General features: G+C 39.3%; 1 protein-coding gene across 1 annotated transcript in view; it reads right to left on the minus strand.

Moving 5' to 3' along the window:
• Positions 1-20,710, minus strand: part of LOC136876493 (structural maintenance of chromosomes protein 6) — a 271,830-nt gene that overhangs the window by 229,277 nt on the left and 21,843 nt on the right. Inside the window, exons 3-5 of the mRNA XM_067150494.2 lie at positions 19,770-19,971; positions 8,385-8,543; positions 8,064-8,305 (exon numbers count right to left, since the gene is read on the minus strand). Coding sequence (XP_067006595.2) covers positions 8,064-8,305; positions 8,385-8,543; positions 19,770-19,971 — 603 coding nt within the window. The remainder of the gene's footprint in view (positions 1-8,063; positions 8,306-8,384; positions 8,544-19,769; positions 19,972-20,710) is intronic.

The following is a 20,710-nucleotide window of genomic DNA, read 5'->3' on the forward strand; positions in this document are numbered from 1 at the left end:
TGCATGTCGGCGTATCCTCGCTCCCAGGATGGGCTACCTTGGGGTAAGCACGGTTGATTTCAGTCCTGTTTTAATTTACCTTTAATGTCCGTTGGTGTTATCACATAGGAGTTTGCCCTACTCGCCACTCTATTGCTCAGATATTTTAGAAAGTACGTTTACCTTCTTTCTAAATTGTATTTGTATCTTGTGTGCCTTCTTACCTTCAGAATTGTATTGTAGAACTTAGATTATGCTACGATATTTTTGGTTAACTTCTTGGCCTAATAGCTCTTGTCAAACAATATCTAATCTTGTATTCATAAATTATGTGACTGGATCGTCTGGATACATGAATTTTGATCAAAACTTACCTTGTAATGTTCATTTTGAAAATAATATTTTGAAAACAAGAGATCACCGCTGATTTTCTGGAAACCCGAAACCTTCGCACCTCTATGGCCTTTGGTAGGTTTCTCAGCCCCCATTCCACGTTCCTTGTTTATAGTCGCCAAGTTGCCCAACCTGATATTGAGTTTGTGCGCTTTCAGCGCAGTTCATGTAATATTTATTGCGTGTCTAGGGTTTAAAGTACCGTGTAATTTGATTCATTTTCCTCCCTTTTAACTGTATATCGTGTAACTGCTAAATAACCGGTAACATATTGGTAGCAGGAGCAAGTGATTGGTTACGGACGAAAGAAAAGTGAATGGTGATCATACCTAACCTAAAACACGGTAAAGTTTGGAAGTCGCAAATCGCCTTGAAATTTAGTTTCTATCCATCAGGATGGCTCATGCTGTTCCTAATCCTTTCCATTTGAGAAAGTCAGAACTCATTTACGAACTTCGTTTCAGCCAACTGAATTCTACAGGCAATGTCAAAGATGACATTAGCCTAATGAAACAGTCCCTTGATTTACCTATAACCATTCCCAAGTTAGCTACGGACGAGTTGCGTGATTCTTTGGCCGTGGATAAAGATAAATTGGCAGAATTTAAGGCCATTCTTGTGTCCTTTGGTGCTTCTGAGCCCTAGCATGGCCAATTAGGGCGGGTTAAGGCACAGTTATTACATTATCTGGACAGAATTAGGGATTTGTTGTCTCTCAAATTGCTGGCAAATGAGCGGCAGGTGTGTGAATCCTTGCTAGTACAGTTTTCAAGAATATCAGACAAAATCATTGGCTTGCTTGAAGGGAATGAGTTTACTAACACTATTTCTGAGGTTCAAGTGTCTACCCTCTCTGGATCATGTGAAAGTGTCAACTCTGGTTCTGCATCTGTAGCTGCTCAAGGGTGTACTCTGACAACTAGTGGGATCTTCTGCTTCCTTGTCATACAATGTATCTTCTTTGCATGTCGGTTCCTCTACTAATTTTCCTGTGGTAACTGAAACTTCCGCCGTGGCTCAGTGTCTGCCCTCTATTGTTACACAACCTGGTTCTTATGCAATGGTGCAAAACCATCCCCCTGTCTTAGCACCACAGGAATTAAGTGCAATTTTAGGTTGCATTACCCCTACCTCTCAGATTAGCAAGAACCTTTCACAGATGAGATTATCTGCGCCCGTAACGTTGCAGGCTATCGGTAGTCCTAATCTAACCTTCTGTACCCCATCCTTTTCACAAGACCGGCCGAATCAAGGGTACGATGCCTCTGTAACCCATCAGGACCACTCTAAACCTTCTCAGGCACCCCCCTACAGCCGCTTTCCCCCATATTTTCTCTAACCTACCGCATCCGTTGACTATTGTTTTTAAGGGAGTCTCTAAATTTTCGGTTAACTCTGTTGATGAGGTTATTTCTTTCCTTCGGTTCTTAAATGAGTTCAAGGATAAAGCAATAGTGTACAATCTCAGTAACGACCATGTGTTTCAAATCCTATACCCGCATGTATCTGATCTGGAGCTCTTTCTGAACATATCGTCAAGGCCATTTCCGAAAGACGGACTGTAGATCAATTTCACGCACGTGCTTGAATTTTTCATTCCGTCTCTTGCCTTGTCTTCATTGGTGTAGAAGCACTATTTCAGAGTGCAGCTATTTCAACGAGTCATTATCTGAAGATGTTCAAGATATTAAGCTGCAGGCTAGGATTTTCCGGCTCCATTATTCCGAGGCCCAAATGGTTGCCAACATTATGGAAGGTCTTGCCCCGAACTACAGATCATATCTGGCTCTTTCACGGCGACAAGCAACATTCGCGCAGTTGGAAGCCGTCACAGTTTCTGCAGAAGGTGTTCCATATGCCGACCAGTTACGCCTTGCATTAGTCCCCCCCTCATATCGGCATACCCTTTCCTCAGGATACTAAAACCGCCCCTTCAGCTGCTTCCAACTCTCGTAATCCTTGTTCATGTTTCAATTGTGGCTCCTCTGCTCATCTCAAGCGGGACTGTCCTAAGGGTGGAGCCTTAGGGAATGCAAAACCTGCCATGGGTAGAGGCTCTTCCACCAATACTTCAGGCTCTGGACCTCTAGATGACTAACCGCCAGTTCTGATGGTGTTTATTAAAACGCACCCCGTCAGTAGTGCTGTCGATCATGTTATCAGTAAGTTGGCCCTCAGATTTCGTGGTCCCTGCACCATCTTAAAGTTCGTTACCCCGGTGTCATTATTGATGAGCGATCCCGAAAGGAAAAGGATCAGCAGAGTACACCTCTCTCAGATAAAAGTATCTTAAGTCATATAGGGAGGGGTAAATACCATTGTTGGTGACCATGTAAATTTAGTTGTAAGGTATTTGTAAGATTTTAGTTGTAAGGTAATGATAAGTTTTGTTGTAAGGTAGTTGTAAGATTTTAGATGCTAGCCAGCAAGTATTAAGTATAGCTATACCCTAATCATACGAAATTTGGGTTAATTAGTCATGACTATATTTGTGTGGGTAAATACATTAGGTATCCTCAAGCATTTATCTCCCTTAGTGTAATGGGTTTAGTATGATAAGTTAGGTAGGTTTTAGTTTAGGGTCACTGATTGGAATTTATTCCCCTAACATTTCGGGCTCAGGATTAACTCCTGTAGTTTTCTTTCACCCCCACTGTACACTTCTATAAAATGTATGGATTGCAGATAGTGCTTACCCCAGGGTTAGGTGCCCTAATGTCCCTGGTGTGGGAGGGGGAGTCTACATCAAATTCATTAAGCCACCCATGGTGTGACTATGCTAGTCAGTGAATTAAGGAAAGAATTCTAACCCTCCTTGAAAACTGTTTGTCTCCAATTAAAGGATTCGATCCCGGGATCCCAGTTTTTGGAATCTCGACTGCTTTCAATCCCATAGTTTTTGGGATTAAGTTTTCCGGATCCCGGGATTTTTGGGATTGACATCATTGTTACTTTAGATGACGCTTTAGCGCAAATGAAGGCCTTAGATGGCTTTCCTGTTAGTGTCTTTGTAACCTCGAGAGATTTGAGAGGGTTGTTATTATTATCAAAATGATATTCAGATTTACCGAAAGCTACTTCAGCAGTTCGTGACCGTATCGTCAATTACAACTACAGAATTAGAAAGCATATAAAAGCTGAATTAACTGTTTTAAAAACTGAAGGCCAGCTCTTTAGTATGAGCTTTGATGAATGGACATCGACTTCTAACAAAAGGTATATGAACGTATATATTCATTCCGAGAAAAAGTTTTGGAGTTTAGGCCTTATTCGTAAGTAGTAAAAAAAGAAACTGTCGTCATACACTGTGGAAAAGAGAAGCCAAGTGTACATAGATGGAGAATGGTTAGAGAATGTAGAACAGTTTACATATCTGGGTAGCATTATTAATGGAAGTAATGACATCAATCCTGAAATTAATAACAGACTAAGTAAAAGTACAATATTTTATCAAGTCAGAGAGCTTTTATGGGATGACAAAGTACCCAAAAGAATGAAATTAACATTATATAAACAGTATTTCATACCAATTGTAACATACTGACTAGAAACGCTGGTAACTAATAAGAGACATGAAATAAGAGAAATTAAATTTTTAAGAACATCAGCTAGACAAGAAGAGATAGAATTCAAAATATTAAAATCAGAGAAGAGCTAAATATAGAACCGTTAGTACAGATCATACAAAAAGCAAGACTGAGATGGTTCAGACATGTAAAAAGTATGGGAAAGGAACAGGTACCAATAAGGGAATTGGAAAAAGAAGTTAAGGAAATGAGATCAGTTGGAAGATCGAGAAGAAGGTGGATGGATCAGATGTGGAAGGACATTAGAGAAGCTGGATTGAATGTGGCGGAAGTAATAGAGCAGGAAAAGTGGAAGGACAGACAGGAGTGGTGGAGGCTTGTTAATCACACCCAGGCGACTGGAGTGGAACATTGATGATGATGATGATGATGATGATGATTTCACTTGTAAAGTGATGTGTACTGACTGGGTGGACCAAAACCTAATATTGTTTCTTAGTTTTAACCATATCAATATGGATCTGTACAATGAAGTTCGTAAATTGTATTATAGGTTGTCGATGATGGATTTTATCGAAATGGAACGAGAAATGGAATTCTAAAGCAGCTTTTCTCAAGGTAAGTTTTCAAAGCTAAAATAAAAGATATCTCTCCCCCCCCCCTTGCTGCCCGTGGTATGAAATTGTTCAGATTTCAATGAATATATTTTCTCGGGTCTCAATTTAGTAAATGTCCTACGAACATAATCCAAGAAAATGAAGTTCCTATGGCTAAAATAATAGCTGTGAGGACTGTTGCAGCTTCACAATCACTTGGAAGTGGACAAGGTTTTTTTTAAAATGCTCTTGCAACACTAAATGCAAATCCATGAACTGTATGTGTAAGAAGAAAAGTGCGCTTTGCAACTCAAATGTTACAAATCTTTGCCTTGATGTAATAAATGATAAACATTTCTCTCTCTTTATGTATTATATAGGTTTTGTACTTTTATTAGTTTTTCTTTAACATTTCTATCTGTGTTATGTATTGGTTTTGACTTTTTATTTGTTTTTTATTAGTTAATACTGTTTCCTTGTAAAGAGTCAACTGTTACTACCTCAAGTCAGTGAGACTATACTTTCCCTAGGTATAGCCAACACTGACTAGTAAATGTTAATCGAAATTGAACACTTACTGCTTTTAATAAACTTTTACTGAAAAGACCAGTAAGAGTAGACTTTACCTAGGGAGAGTCAACTCTTACTGGACAATCGACTTTTCCTGTAACACATATATTGTGAGTTGATGAAAGAGCACTGATGACTATTATGTCAAAATATAGATATTTATTTTAATTTAATGGGGAAGTTCTTGGAAAACCCACCCATTTAATCGTTTCCAAAGGGTTGGGGTAAGGTCCGTAGTGGATGTACCAATACACAGCTTCATGTACATACCTGGGAGAGAAGCTAAAATAATCGTGCTCTATCTAACTTTGAGGAATCCAGAAATCCGGCGCCAAAATTACGGATATTTCAGTGAAATATCTTATTAGTAAAATACAAATGTAAAAGATCCACCAATTCAATACACTACTTATTCAGATAAAAGTTATTACCTGACAGCAAATACTAGTACATGTTTGGTCCACTTAGTGGACATCTTCAGCTAATACCACGAGTACTAAACCATTTACTCTGAATTAATACAAGGAGCAATGGAATTAAAATGTATGGGATAATTAGTGCATGACTCATTAAAATCTAGAACAAAACATCCAATTAAATCATGAATGGAAAGTGCATCTACCAAGTCATAAAACGGGGTCTTGTGGTTGTCATTAGCAAGAACTCACTATTCGAAAAGTTCAATGGTTCTGCTGAAGTTCACCGCAATATAAAATAAGACATCCTCGCAACAGGAGGATGTTTTTTATCCTCCACTTTGTTATGTGCAACATGTAATTTGGTTCCTACTACATGAAGACCTTGTGTATCAACATATCAAAGAACAATTTTAAGACTTCAGTGATTAGCTTGACCGGGCGAATTGGCCATGCGGTTAGAGGCGCGTGACTGTGAGCTTGCACCTGGGAGATAGTGGGTTTGAATCCCACTGTCGGCAGCCCTGAAGATGGGTTTTCCGTGGTTTCCCATTTTCACACCAGGCAAATGCTGGGGTTGTACCTCAATTAAGGCCACAGCCGCTTTCTTCCAACTCCCAGGTCTTTCCTATCCCAAAATCGCCTATCTATGTCGGTGCGACGTAAAGCCACTAGCAAAAAAAGTTATTAGCTTGACAGTAAGACGTGTGATGTTTTATGACTTGGCAGATGCACTTTCTATTCATGATTTATTTTGATGTTTCATTCTAGATTTTAATGAGTCATGCACTAGTTTCCCCATAGATTTTAATTCCATTGTTCTCTTTAATAATTCAGTGTAAATAGTTTAGTACTCATGGTATAAGCTGAAGATGTACACTAAGTGGACGAAAACTGTACTGGTATTTGCTGTCAGGTAATAACTTTTATTTGAATAAATAGTGTATTCAATTGGTAGATCTTTTACATTTGTATTTTAGTGACATCAATACAGAACCAACATGAGACTTTTAATATATGTAATATCTTATTAGTATTTTAATAACATTTCAAATGATAGCCAAGCATGGGGCAAGTAATATTACAAATGCTAGCAAATATATTATAGGAGAGAACGAGGATGAATATGAAAAAGAGAGTGAAGAAAGTGTCCCAACAGTGAAATAAGCATTAGAAGGTATCAGGACTGTTCTAATATTACTTGAATGTATAGCCAGTATGGAATTTAGTGTAAGCAAAGCACAAATTTAGAGAAGGATATGTGAACTATATTCATTACAACTGTATGGAGCACACAGCCACCTATAGCGCGTTTTTCAACATTTGGCCGGCAGGCATGCCCACCTTATCTGCCTTCCGTTGACTCATCAATTCCTGTTACACAGCACAATCACAGCACGGCAATGCCCGCACTTCGCAGTTCAGGCCCATGCTTAGAACATGCATTAAGTGATAATCTGTCGCTCCAACTGTTCTCGAATTGTGAAGTGTTACTTAGGGTTATCATATTCATAATGCTTCCACGTGTGTACACCATAGAGGAAAGAGTATTAATGTATGATAATTATGTGAAAACAGAGCCTTGCAGGGAAGTCGTTGGGCGATTTGCAACACAATTTGCAGGTGTGTGCCCTCCACATAGAGACCGTGCGAAAACTCATAGTAAATGTATTGAGACGAAATGGTTCTTCACTATGATGTTGATGATGATGATAATGGTTCTTCACTTGATAAGAAACGTGTTCAAAAACGTGTACTTAACAAAGAAATAGTAAATGAAATCGCAGAAAGATCGGAATATATACCTACAAAAATCCCTGAGACAACTTGGACAAGAAGCTGGGGTTTCAAAGAGCTCAGCATGGTGGGCTAAGAAAATGTTAAAATTACGGAAGACTAATTTATGCCTGTGAATTGGAGTTTCCTAGCATGATGCCAGAACTGTGTGGATGCAGGAGAACATTTCCAACATCACCTGTCATAAGGTAGGAGCTTATTTTCTTATCTTAATTACTAATTTTCTTAATTCTTATTTTCTTAATTTTAAGCGTTATCTCATGTCATGCACGGATAAAGTGAGTGAAGTGCTGTCCTTGTTGCTATGCTGCGGAGCACAGAGTGATGAGTCAATGGGAGGCAGACAAACTGGGCGCGCCGTGCTGGCCAACCGATGAGAGAAACTCGCTGTATAATTGAATACTGCATATCAAAGCCAAGTAAGTACTGAAAAATTCTGTTTATTGTGTTGTATTTTAGTTTGTTTAACTAACAGATACACAAGAAAATTATTTGTTTTATTTTATTGTTCTGGCACCTAATCCAATCAAATAAGGTTAAGGGACGACAGTTTGGTTGTAGTGAACTTTGGAGATGGTGAATCTGAGTCCTTGGAGGTTCATTATGACCAAAGTTGACTGTATGTCTAAAACCTTCAAAAGAAGGCTAAATCTTACCTCCCTCCTCAATTTATACAAAGTTTGATTGTAGTGAACTTTAGATTTAGTGAATCTAAGTCGTTGGAGGTTCATTATAACCAGAGTTGACTGTATGTCTAAAACCTACAACATAAGACCTAAACTTACCTCCTTTCTTGATTTATACACAGCATAGGAATTGCGTTCCACTTCCTTTATTTCCTTAAACGACTCCATGACTTTATCCATGCGAGTAGCTTTCATAAAAAGTAAATACTTTATATAAGGATTTGTATCCATTAAAAATGTTCGAGCAGCTTCCTGATTGAGAATTGATACTGGATTGTCTACTTGGATACGTAGTCCATTTATCACCATATCCATATCCTTTCTACTCGTCAGCACTTCGCCTAAAATAAAAGAACAGTTGTACAACTATAGAATATCAACTTTTTTTAAAAGTAGTTAGAATGATGAGAAATCGCTTACCAGATGCGCATTTAATTTTATATGATGTCTGTCCAGAAGAATTTATAGTCCTTGATACAATAATCTTATCTCCATACCTCTCTCTTCTGAATGGAGCGAACCCACAGTTTGACAAGGTTATTTCTATTGTGGCAGATGCAGCTCCCTTCTTTATGAAATCTGGAGAAGATAATGTATTATAAATAATTTATAACCACTCAAGAAATATATAACATAAATTTGAAATGGGCTCAACATAAACTTTACCAACTAGCAGATACAGTAGAAACTCAATCACGGGTCGGCACTGAGGCAGGGACAGATATAAGAATGAACTGATAATAGAATAAAATAAGAAAACAATCGCAGCACTATCTGAACCCAGTATTGCACCTATTACATTCAATGTTTAATACAATGAAGAAAAATAAATTTATTGAGCCAACCTCTACTTGCTTTGTCTCAAAATGGGAATACCGTGGCTGCAGGCTAGAATGAACTATTCTTACATTACAGTATCCAACTGATCGTTTTTCACCAGTTGAATTGCTCTGTAAGCTCTCATATTATTGCCGCTGGTTTGTATTTTTGAAACATGGTTTTCAATTTTATCCACCGCCCATTTGATGTCATTAAATGTGATGCATCGACCTACTGTCTCACTGAATCCCGGGTGCCCTGATGGCAGGTTGACGCATACAACAATGCTAATGGAGGGCATTTTTGAACATTTCATGTAGTATGCTGGTACATTCTGTTTCTCTGTAAATACAGGAAAAGAACAAACATGTGTCAAATCAAGTCAGAGAGAGACAGGGGGGGAAGAGAGAAATAAGAGAGGAACATATATAATAGAATGAACATGTTGGCAGATGTGTGTGGGAAAACAGAGCAACAGAACTAGGAGAAGAGGAAGAACATGGAGAAACACAAGGACAATCTCCACATCTGCATCACTGCAATCTTCAAATAGATCACTCGTCAATCCCAGCTCTTCCACATGCAACTCTTCCCAGCCCTCAAAAAGCCCGCTTCTACTTCCCGGCCTCATCAAAAGAGCAGACATCAGCATTCATCGCCGGGCCATCTTGATAGATCGTTAGTCTTGATGTGGGATAAGTGTAGGATAAAAAGCAGGATACGTATAGGAAAAGGGAAAAAACTGAAGACAAGGATAAATACAGGTGATAAAAGAAGAGGAACAGAAGACAAACACCAAAGGAGAAAAGGGATAATAATGTAAGTATAGGAAGAAACAAGTGTAAAACAGAGAAAGAGGGGAGGGAGAGGGAGGCAGGAGGGAATGATAAAGGTACACACATAATAGGATGAACACAATGGAAGATGAGTGTGGGAAGAGGGAACAACAGAAATAGGAGATTAGGACAAACATGGAAATACAAAAAGACAATCTATCCCTCTCACTAAATTGAATTGACACGTTTGTTCATTTCCTCTACAGGGTCTCTCTTATAAACCCAGACCGAGCGCACGGTGTTTGTACTCTGCGTTACAGCAGCTGCCTCAGCCCAACTTACGTCGCACGCAGCCGCCCTGCTTTAAGCGTGTATACAAGCTTGTATGAAATCTTACCCTATAAAGAATGCTGGAAGTGTCATCCTTCATAATGAGGGACTTCGTAAACACCATTAGGATTTTCTGCACACCAATAGCGAGAGTTATGACTGTTCACACAACCATTAAGATCAAACCAGTCCTCATACGAAAAGAACACAAGCTGTGGGTCAAATAAACGATCAATCAATGATGCAAGATGCCACTCACAATACCTCACTCTTGTGGCTGGATCAGCAGGTTTTAAGCAATGGGCCCGTGTAAACCTGTATGGTTTGATGTGTAACAGCATTGTAGCTCTGTGTGCAGAAGAAATCGAAACTCCTACTTGTTTTTGTGAGCGATTTATTCAGTGACCGTTCAAGCTTCGCACTAATGTCACCTAGCGTTTCCTCTGTTAAAAATGTTTGTGTGCGCTTTTTTTTTTTATTGAACACTGAGCCAGTAGTTTCAAATTTATTTACAATTATGTGAATCTGAACTCATGAAGGTGCTCTTCACCAGGAAATTACTGAACAAATGAATCGTGTACCCGTTAAGCCGACTCATACTTAAAATAATTTTTACATTAGGAAAATACGATGTTGCAATGATAACTGTATCACCACGTTAACAGCTGAGATCCAGACAGGCTATTGATGCTAGGTCGAACACGTGCACGCTCCTTACAAGGTCAACAACTATGCGCGTGCCTCCTGTACAGCTGCTTTGCTCTTCGAGAGTAAAAACGTCACTGGACGGTCTGGGTTTATAACAGAGACCCTGTACTTACATTATTATCCCATTGGGATCCTTCCCTCCTTTGTGTTTGTGCTGTGTACCTGTTCGTTTACCACCTGTATTTATTTTTGTCTTGTGCTTCTTTCCCTTTTCTTGTACTTATCTTGCGTTCTTCTTATCCTACACTTATCCCACATAAAAACTGAAGACCTGTTACGAAGGTCGATCAAATATAAACAGGATTTTTGTTCCTGAACATCAACAGTTGGTAGGACTGGCCCCATTCTTCTGCTATACTGAGGCGGGACCATTAGGAGTGGGGCGAGCTGCTGTTAGATATTTCCCGCCATTTCATCAGTAACGCTGATAATGTCGGAGCAACAGGTGCACCCCTCCACTGCGCAAAGCATAATTATAAAATTTCTTGCTCGTGAAGGAGTTACAGCAGGAGAAATTTGCCAGAGATTGATTGCAGAGTTTGGTGATCAAATATTGTCAAGGACGCGTGTTTGCCTGGCATAAAAAGTTCAAGGAAGCACGAGAACATGTGGAAAATCAGCAACACGTTCGCCATCCTCGGACCAGCATTACAGACTAAAACATTAGTGTGGTTAAAGACATTATTGTTGATTTTTTTTGCATGAGCGACGCACAATCAATGCTGCTTACTACTGCGAGCTATTGAACAAGGCGAGGGTTGCATATCGCTGCAAAAGACGAGACCAACCGATTCGAAAGGTCATCCTCCTCCACGACAATGAGCAGCCCCATACTGCAGCTCTAACTGTCACCAAGCTACAGGAAATGCACTGGACTAGACCTGATCATCCTCCTCACAGCCTGGATTTATTGCCCTGTGATTTCCATTTGTTCGGACCGCTTAAGAAGAAGCTCTAGGAGGGCAACGATTTGAAGACGACTACAGTGTGGAAGACTTTGTGTGCAACTGGCTGGTGACATGACCCTGTTCTTTTTACGATGAGGGCATCAAAAAGCAGCCCATACGCTGGGACAAATGCATTTCCAAAGCAGGAAACTATGAGGAAAAATAAATTGTATTTGCCTTGTGCTTTTCAATAAATGAATTTAAATAAAAAATAAAACCCCGTTTATATCTGATCCCCCCTCGTAAGATGGTCCCTCAATGGGTGTTGATGCCTGCTTTTCTGATGAAGCTGGGAAACAGAAGTGGGCTCGTCGGAGGCCGGGAAGGGATGGATGTGGAAAAAATGGGATTGATAGGGTGAGAGCCTTTCTATTTGAAGATGAGGAGATTGTCTTATGTTTCCATGTTTGTCAACATCTCCTTTCTGCTGCTCCCTCATTCCATATTTATCTGCCATTGTGCTTGTCCTATTATGCATGTTCCTGTGTGTTTCCCATGATTAATGTGCTACGGGGTGAGTTGTAGAAAATGAGTTGTAACATGGAAATAAAGCATTTCTGGACCCATGTGGATATAACATATATTCTTCTTCTATGTGTGAGGAAAGTGAAAGATTGGCCGTACCTTATTGCTACACCCCATACGTGAGAAAACCACAGAAACTATGGAAAATCTGTATTACTTAGCGTTTGTGTGTTTGTAGAGATATTTTCCTTAGTTCTTGCCTCTGGGGTCGACGTCTGTTTCTTTATTCTTAATAGCTATGTGTAAGAGGATGACCTTGGCACAGCCCCATCCAACCCAGCTCGATGGCATCAGGGAACTGGCACAAGCGTGTGGACAACCAAACATCAGGTGCAACTCACACAGAGACTGCAGAGTTTTAACCACGAGCTGCCTTATGTGAATGTTTCATATCTCAATGGACTCTAAAATATGAACTATTTAACTGGAAAAACAGTATATACTGGAATATTTTACACGGGAAAAACACAAGTACATCTCAGTGCAAGTGATACAGAACCAAGAATACACACTGTCCAGAGATGCCAACCTTTAAAGATGGTTGTTTGTAGTGTAAGGGTCTGCTGGAGATAAGGAAAGGTTATGTTCAACCAAGAAAGATGTATGAAATAACATTCTGCCCATTAATGCTATTACTGTCACTTTCAGATAGTAAATAAAAGAAAAGAGCATCTTGTATTGTCCTTCAATGCATCCACACTCAATATTTTTAGATTTCATATGGCATGGCCAGTTACTGCATCATCCATGTGTAAATGAAACATCACATGTCCAATGTCCATGTTTCACAAAATACATGCTTCAGTGAAATTTTTGACAGTTTTGGCATAATGGAAATTCTAAGTTCCCATGGAGGGAATTACGTATTTTTCCACCAATAGAGCATACCAAAAATCAGATAAAAAATTAGAAGTATGGCTTTTCAGGCGTTTGCTCTATTAACCAGCGTTTCGTCTTAGGTCTGACACTAGACTCATCAGAGTGGGATGTGTCAGACCCTACCCACTGACGCTGGGGTGTATGCAGGTGAAATCAGAAGGCTATTTAAGAGGCACAGTCTGATAACTGCATACGGGAGATAAAACTCCACAATGGAATTAATGCCCGCCTAGCAATTCCGAATGGAAATTCTAAGTTCCCATGGAGGGACTTAGATATTTTTCCACCAATAGAGCATATCAAAAATCAGATCAGTACCCTTTCTGAAAATTGGAAAATCAAAATGACCATTATTTCCAGTAATTGTTAAGTCCAAATAACTCCAAGTTCCATCATTCTCAGAATTCCTTGTAAAATGCACTTGTTTTGAAAGTATTGAAATATTCTTTTTTTTTTTTTTTTTTTTTGCTAGGGGCTTTACGTCGCACCGACACAGATAGGTCTTATGGCGACGATGGGATAGGAAAGGCCTAGGAGTTGGAAGGAAGCGGCCGTGGCCTTAATTAAGGTACAGCCCCAGCATTTGCCTGGTGTGAAAATGGGAAACCACGGAAAACCATTTTCAGGGCTGCCGATAGTGGGATTCGAACCTACTATCTCCCGGATGCAAGCTAACAGCCGCGCGCCTCTACGCGCACGGCCAACTCGCCCGGTTTGAAATATTCTAATAATCCATCCAGTTTTACGTTTTACTCATCCATGAATATGTTCGCTAAAATACCTGAATGTAGGATGCTAAATGGTTTATTGTGTCACCTATTCGATACATTATAAATTTTTAAACACTTAGGAATTTATTATTATTTCCTATTGAGACATGTTTCGCCCTTCATTGAGGGCATCATCAGTCAAAGCACCTCCTCAAGGTACAAATCAGGCACCTGATTGGTAATTAAATTGCAAACAGTAAGATACAAACTTAACATGTTACAATGGGAAAGTCAAGAAAAAAGAAAAACATGTTCAGTGATGATACAGTTAAACAATATATGTTTATAGACACAGTAGTCAGCAACAATGCGTAAAATCGCAGGGTATTTAGCAGAGTCCAGCAGTGGTGGTCCGAAGAATGATTGACACTACTCTATTAGGAAATCATAGGAAATTATAAAATATTTAAAAAAACTTAAGATCAAATTCCCACCTTGCTACAAAAAATGAATTTTCAAGGCAACAACTTTTCTAAAATCTTTAATACCACATCAACTAACTCAGATAGGGGAGAAAGGGTATAAAGTGTCTGGCGTCAATGTTCATATATATATATTTACATGGAAATAGTTAGGGGAGAAAGGGTATAAACTGTCTGCAGTCAATGTTCATACACTAATTACTGCCGTTGATTGGACGATTACAGGTTGACAGGGTAACTACACAGTAATTTTACAATATCCAATTGAACATTTGAGAAATTACAAGCTTATAGTACATATTTACAAGGGAGCAGCTTGGGGGGAAAGGATACAAAATGTCCGGTATCAAGTGTGTCCCGTTGTTTTAGCCGTTGGTTGACAATTGCAGCATTAACACTATCAGTAATATGCAGAGTGGTCCAACCTCAGTTCATAACCATAGGAGGCAGGGAAAAATATTCCACCCTTTATTCAAGAATGTCAAATGAGGTTCTATAGGCGTAGTTATACTGGAAGTTGTCTGGCTGAAGTCCCGGGTTCATGAATATGGCTCAATAAGTACGTTGAATTTGGTTGGCACGGACGGAGACTCATTGGGTGTCAATGAGTACATGGTGCATTATGAATGGCAACAATGATGGCAGTTATTTGTTACTTCAAAAAGGAACGGTCCAGTTAGACCCCTAGATAACAACCCACACCAAACATTAATTCCAGGTAAATTAACAGCATTTTATACAAAAACATGTGGATTGTTTGCACACCAGTAGACACAGTTATACGAGTTAACAGTTTCGTTTAACTTAAATTGTGCCTCATCAGACCAAACAACCTTTTATAAGCTATAAATTTCATTTCTGTTCCATATTGAAGAGCAATTATAAGAATAAATTGACAAGTCTTTACTTGATTTATTGTACTGAGAAGGTGGACACTCTTGTCAATTTATCTTATACCGAACAACCTTTCCTACGAAGGCCTCACCGTCTTGAACCACATAAGGGTCAGATCTTTATTGGGGTAATCACATAAAGATGATTGTAAATAAAGGGTACGGGACCAGACTGCATATAACAATAGGTTTTAAATCTCCACTTGTGTTTGACAACTTATTTCAACATTAGTTACGTCAAGAACTTGAAAATGATATACGAGTCAAATATGCCCCTGTATGAATATCCTCTTTACCCAAGACTTATATTAGAGGAAGAAGATCCATTTTAGTTTTGGACATATTTTTAAGTTAGATAGCATAGGACTGACAAGTTTTAACTGTGTAAAAACACTGTTACCTTATATTTTCATTCACAACGATCTTGATCAGTCAACATATAACATTTAGTTCTAAATCTCCAATTGTGGTTGACAACACATTTCAACATTAGTTATGTCAAGAACATGAAAATGAAATAGGCGGGTCAAATGAGCCCCGGTATGAATATCTTCTTTACCCAAGACTTATGTTAGAGGAAGAAGATCCACTTTAGTTTTTAAGTTAGATAAAATAGGACCGAAAAGTTTTAATTGTGTTAAAACATTAATTTATGTTACATTTATGTATTGTTCACATTTTTAAAATTATTATCCTGGCATGTCAGTCTTAAGAGATTATTAACGTTCATATATTATACTATATATAGAGAAATGTACACTCAAGTTTGAGCATTAATTAAATTTCACATTTCAGTCTTTGCTATAGTCTGTAATTGTCCTGGTTCTTCTCGTGCGTGTTACGATGTGATATCCACCACACAATAAACTGCTGAATTTCACAAGAGTTGGTATCTTTGCACAAACATGTCCTTATACGCAGAATTTTATTTACAAGCCTTTGAACGCATTTTTTAGCATAGGAATTGGTTTTGATCTCTACCAAACTTACATCATCATCCGTTAGAAATAATTCTAAACAGTAAATCGCACCCCAGCAAATAGAATTATATTAGACGTGCCGAATTTCCAGGCTAAAAGTTTTTCCACACAAAGTTATGTTCTACATCTCCTACCATCACCATTGCTTCCAATGTAATATTTTCTTCAATTTCAGTAGAAATACCAACGAGATCATCATACGAACAATTATTCAAATCATTATCACTACTAGCAGAAATACTAATATCAATTAGAGATTCGTCTATGATGTAGTCCCTTATTTTATTTTTAAACAAAAATCTTGTTCGTGGCACTCGCCATTTCTGTTTACCTTGTCAGCTGGCCAATGTGTGTATGTAAAAGAGGGCAGATATTTTAAGACAAAGATAACACGAATACAGCTGGAAACCCTCCTGCCATCTGTTGAGAATGTTCAGAAACATCTTTCACGAAGATTACAATATCCGAGAAATTATTGGGCGAGCGCGAAGTACTGTAAATACTGCAGCTAAACAAGAATTTCTCAGGCGGTCACGTTATGAGCAAGCAACGCCTCCCGAGAATTTCTCGGGCATGTCATTGAAGAGGTTGAAAACTTCAAATACTTAGAGAGCTTTATTTCTTCTAACAATACCATAAACCAAGAAATAAGCAATAGAATACAAGCTGCATCAAAATACTACCACTCTGTTCGTCAACTACTTTGGGATTACTCATTTCCCCAAGCTTCTAAGCTCACACTGTACAAAACATATCTTGTACAAATTCTATCATTTTATCATATGGATTGGAAACAGCAACGTTGATTAGAATAGCAAAAAGTCGCCTACAAGCCACTGAAATGACGTTCCTTCATTCTCGTCTCCAAAAGACAAGGGGAGACAAAATAATGAACTAAAATATCCAGTAACAACCCGAAAACCATAGAATCAGGAAAATTATGATGGCACGGAGATATGAGAAGGATGGCTCCAATTACAACCCCAAGAGCAGAGCATACTATGAAAGGAATGTTGTTGGAAGACCTTGCAAAATGTGATGTACATTGGCAGCAAAAAGTGGATCATGATTTGTGGATGGACAGGATGAACTAGATGATGATGATTGTTGTTTAAAGGGGCCTAACATCTAGGTCATCAGCCCCTAATGGTACGAAAAGAGAAGGAATGTAATGACAACTCAAAAGTTCAAAATCATCCATTGACCAGAATAAAAAAATGTGACGATGAAGAATGAATAGATGGATATGAATTTAAAAACAATCAGCGGGTCCGACCTGCAATGCCCCACCTTCCCAGAAACTATCATAAACAATAAGTATTACTGACCGAGGAACTGCTTCTAAAGCACAATCCTGAATCGAGGATGCTTGTTCTCTAAAGGGGTCCAAAATCCAGGTCAACGGCCCCTCATAATGGTATTTGTCGCTAGTAAAGTAGACCCATGGTATTTGTCATGTTGCGGTTCTAATCAAAACTAGCGTCGACTCACTGTGTTCCACACACACTATGGTACTACTCACAAGTATTGTCCATCGCACAGGTAACGCAGACCTATGGTGTTTCTCACATAATGGCGAAACTCATAGGCAAAGGAAACCCATGGTGTTCCTCACCTAGGTGTACTAATCACGGGCGCCGGACTTCCCGTTGTGTTCCTCACATAGTGGGTACTAATCACAGGCAGTGCAGACCCACGGTGTCGCTCATATAGTGGTACTAATCACGGGCAACTCGCAGACCCATGGTGTTTCTCACAATGGTACTGATCACGGGCACTGTAATACCCATACTGATTCACCCTCTGTTGCTAAAAATAATCATAAACCTATTGTGTACCTAACATAGTGGTACTATTCGGAAGTAAAGGTGACCCATGGTGTTCCCCACGTGTTGGTACTCATCACAAGTAGTTTTATGGTTCTAATACAATCAACTCTCGTCGCCCCTTTTACTCGCCTCTTACGACAGGCAGGGGATATCGTGGGTGTATTCTTCACCTGTATCCTCCACCCACAGAAGGTAAAAAGAGAGAGAGAAAAAAAGAAAAAAGAAGAGATCTGTCACTTCGAAAAACAAAGTAACGGACGAAGAAAGGCAAGGGCCACGAAGGGCGTGAAAATTAAAGACTCTCTAGCCTGGGCCTCGAATCCTCTAATACCATCGGGGTTGGAAAAGAACAAAAGTTGACCAAGGGTGATCAGACAGGATAGATGAAAATGAGGAGCCTGGCACAAGTAAGTGGAAGCAATGCCAGGACTCACCAAGGGGCCCCGCGGTCGCCAGCCCACGCTCCCAAGGTGAGAGCCCTTGGGGCCCCTTCTAGTCACCTCTTATGACAGGCAGGGGATACCATGGGTGTATTCTTCATCTGCGTGCCCCACCCACAGGGGGTAGGATGAACTAGAAGAGGCTTGTAAACACCCGCATCTCGTTTGCTGGAGCAGAGAACTGACTACTACCACCACCACCACCACCAACATTTCTCTTTATCCAGCTGTAGCCAGGTAGGGGCAAATATGGTTCCTCTCCACAGCAGGGGACGCCGTAACCTTTTCCAAGGCACCGTATCTGCTTTATCCATATTGGCTATTGTTACGATGGGCTTGCCACACCCAAAGGCATTTTATACTTACTGCCAGGTTCAAAATTAGGCAACCCCTAACACGGAGAGAGATCGCTTTTGTAGCCGCTCCTACAGATGCTATGGGTTTGCCCCTTCCACCATCTCTACCGTACTGAAGTCCACCTTCTCCACCGTAGATGCCGTTGAGGTCTTTACTTATGATTAAATGATATATGTTATAATTATCTTTGTGCTTCATGTCTAAATATATGTCTGCAACATAGCCAGAAAAAGTCTATCATTTTAAGGAAAAGTGGCCACCACATCTTTATAATTTTCAATTATGAAGATTACAAATCTTATTTTTGTGGGTAATTTGGTTTTCATTATGAACTGAAATTGCTAACTGAAACAATGTACAATATGTCTACACTACCTAAAGTCAAATTTATACTGCACGATTTGCATTTGCAGTTACTGCTTTGTACTGTGGCAAGAATGTCATCGTCCAGACTAATCTATGAATTAGCAAGGGAACCTTTCTATATTGAAGACCTCTGATTCAAAATACACCTACCATCTACCCTGTAAATGGAGAAGGTACTTGAGCAGAAGCATCTGAAGCAACAGGACATACCACCCGATTTTTATGCAACGGAAGCAGTGACCGATGGACACAGGAAAATCAGGAACTAAGAAACATAGTCACAAGACTCGCTGTACACAGCTTCCATCATAAAATTTGCAAAAACATAAAATATCATGAACCAAACAAAGAGTGTAAATGTTCTCTGTGTGAGAAGCCATGGGACAAATACCACATAACACTGTGTAGTAACAGGGAAAAGAGCATGCAAAGACTAAACTGCCTCGAGCATCTGTAAATCGCAGTATGTTGTGTGACAATATTTCATGCTTACTTTGTAACCTTGAAACCTAATGTTGTATCCAATTATATGGCCATCTGGCTGCAATAAATTCTTAAAAATAAATTGTCACAAAGGTAAATAAAATATATAAAATGAGTTATTATGCAGTTAATGAATTTCCTGAACTTCCGGTTATCCGGTCCCATTTGAGATGTATTTGCGGTGTTCTAATGTATAAATCAGAAAGATGATTTTATACACATATATTGCCTCCTTTACATCAAAATATTTGTTGTTCAGCAGTAGAACGAAACAAACTCACCCTTCAGAGCAGCTGCTCTGTTAGTTGTAAGTGCTTTACCACCAAGACCAACAACAATTGCACTTAGTATGGCACTCTTGCCACTACCATTCCGCCCAACAATGAAATTTATATTTTGATTCAATGTTATCTCCAAGGACGAGTGACACATAAAATTTTTCAGACGGAGTTTTTCGATGAATCCAGAGTGCTTTTCATGGCTCTGTAACAGAAAATGAAAAATTTTATGCAAGATAGATAATCATAATATAGGGCACATGGGGAATCACTGCCTCATTTAAAATGCCAAGAGATATGTTAATTGACTGATTAGCAAATCGGTCAATAATTATTGATCGATTAGCAAAACTGAGTGGTTCGTGGTGTGGGTTACTATAGTCACGTCCTAGTTTGTGAAACATGGGCAACGGCCGACTGACCCGTTATGTGGTCCTAGAGTCAGGATACCAGTTACTATGGAACGGGAGTGGGCATCTCGAACATATTCTGAGTCATGGCCCTCTTTGTGCTCAGGCGGCTAGGACTATACGATCCACCAGTCCTCCATGAGAGGAGAGATCCTTGCTGGGACTATGTATAAGTATTTGCCGAGCTCAGGACATTTTAAGCAAACCTCAGACCTATGAGAGTAATGGAGCTCCACTTCCATTTGAAGGCGAGGGACTCCTTGGAAATATCATGGTGAATGAAACAGAATTATGAAGCACTTAGTAACATCGTAGTCAGGGTCAATAGCAAGGATAGGAAAAGACAATGCGTAAATATGAGGAATATGAAAGCTAACAGGAATGGGAAGCGTTTACTGGACTTGTGTTCTAATACGGGATTAGAAGTTACAAATACATTCTTCAAGCATAAGGCTATTCACTGCTATACATGGGAGGGAAGGGGTACCATACCAATAATAGACTATATCATAACCAACATTGAATTCAGGAAAC

The sequence above is a fragment of the Anabrus simplex genome, chromosome 6, assembly GCF_040414725.1.
Source record: "Anabrus simplex isolate iqAnaSimp1 chromosome 6, ASM4041472v1, whole genome shotgun sequence".
In the NCBI taxonomy this organism is placed as follows: Eukaryota; Metazoa; Arthropoda; class Insecta; order Orthoptera; family Tettigoniidae; genus Anabrus; species Anabrus simplex.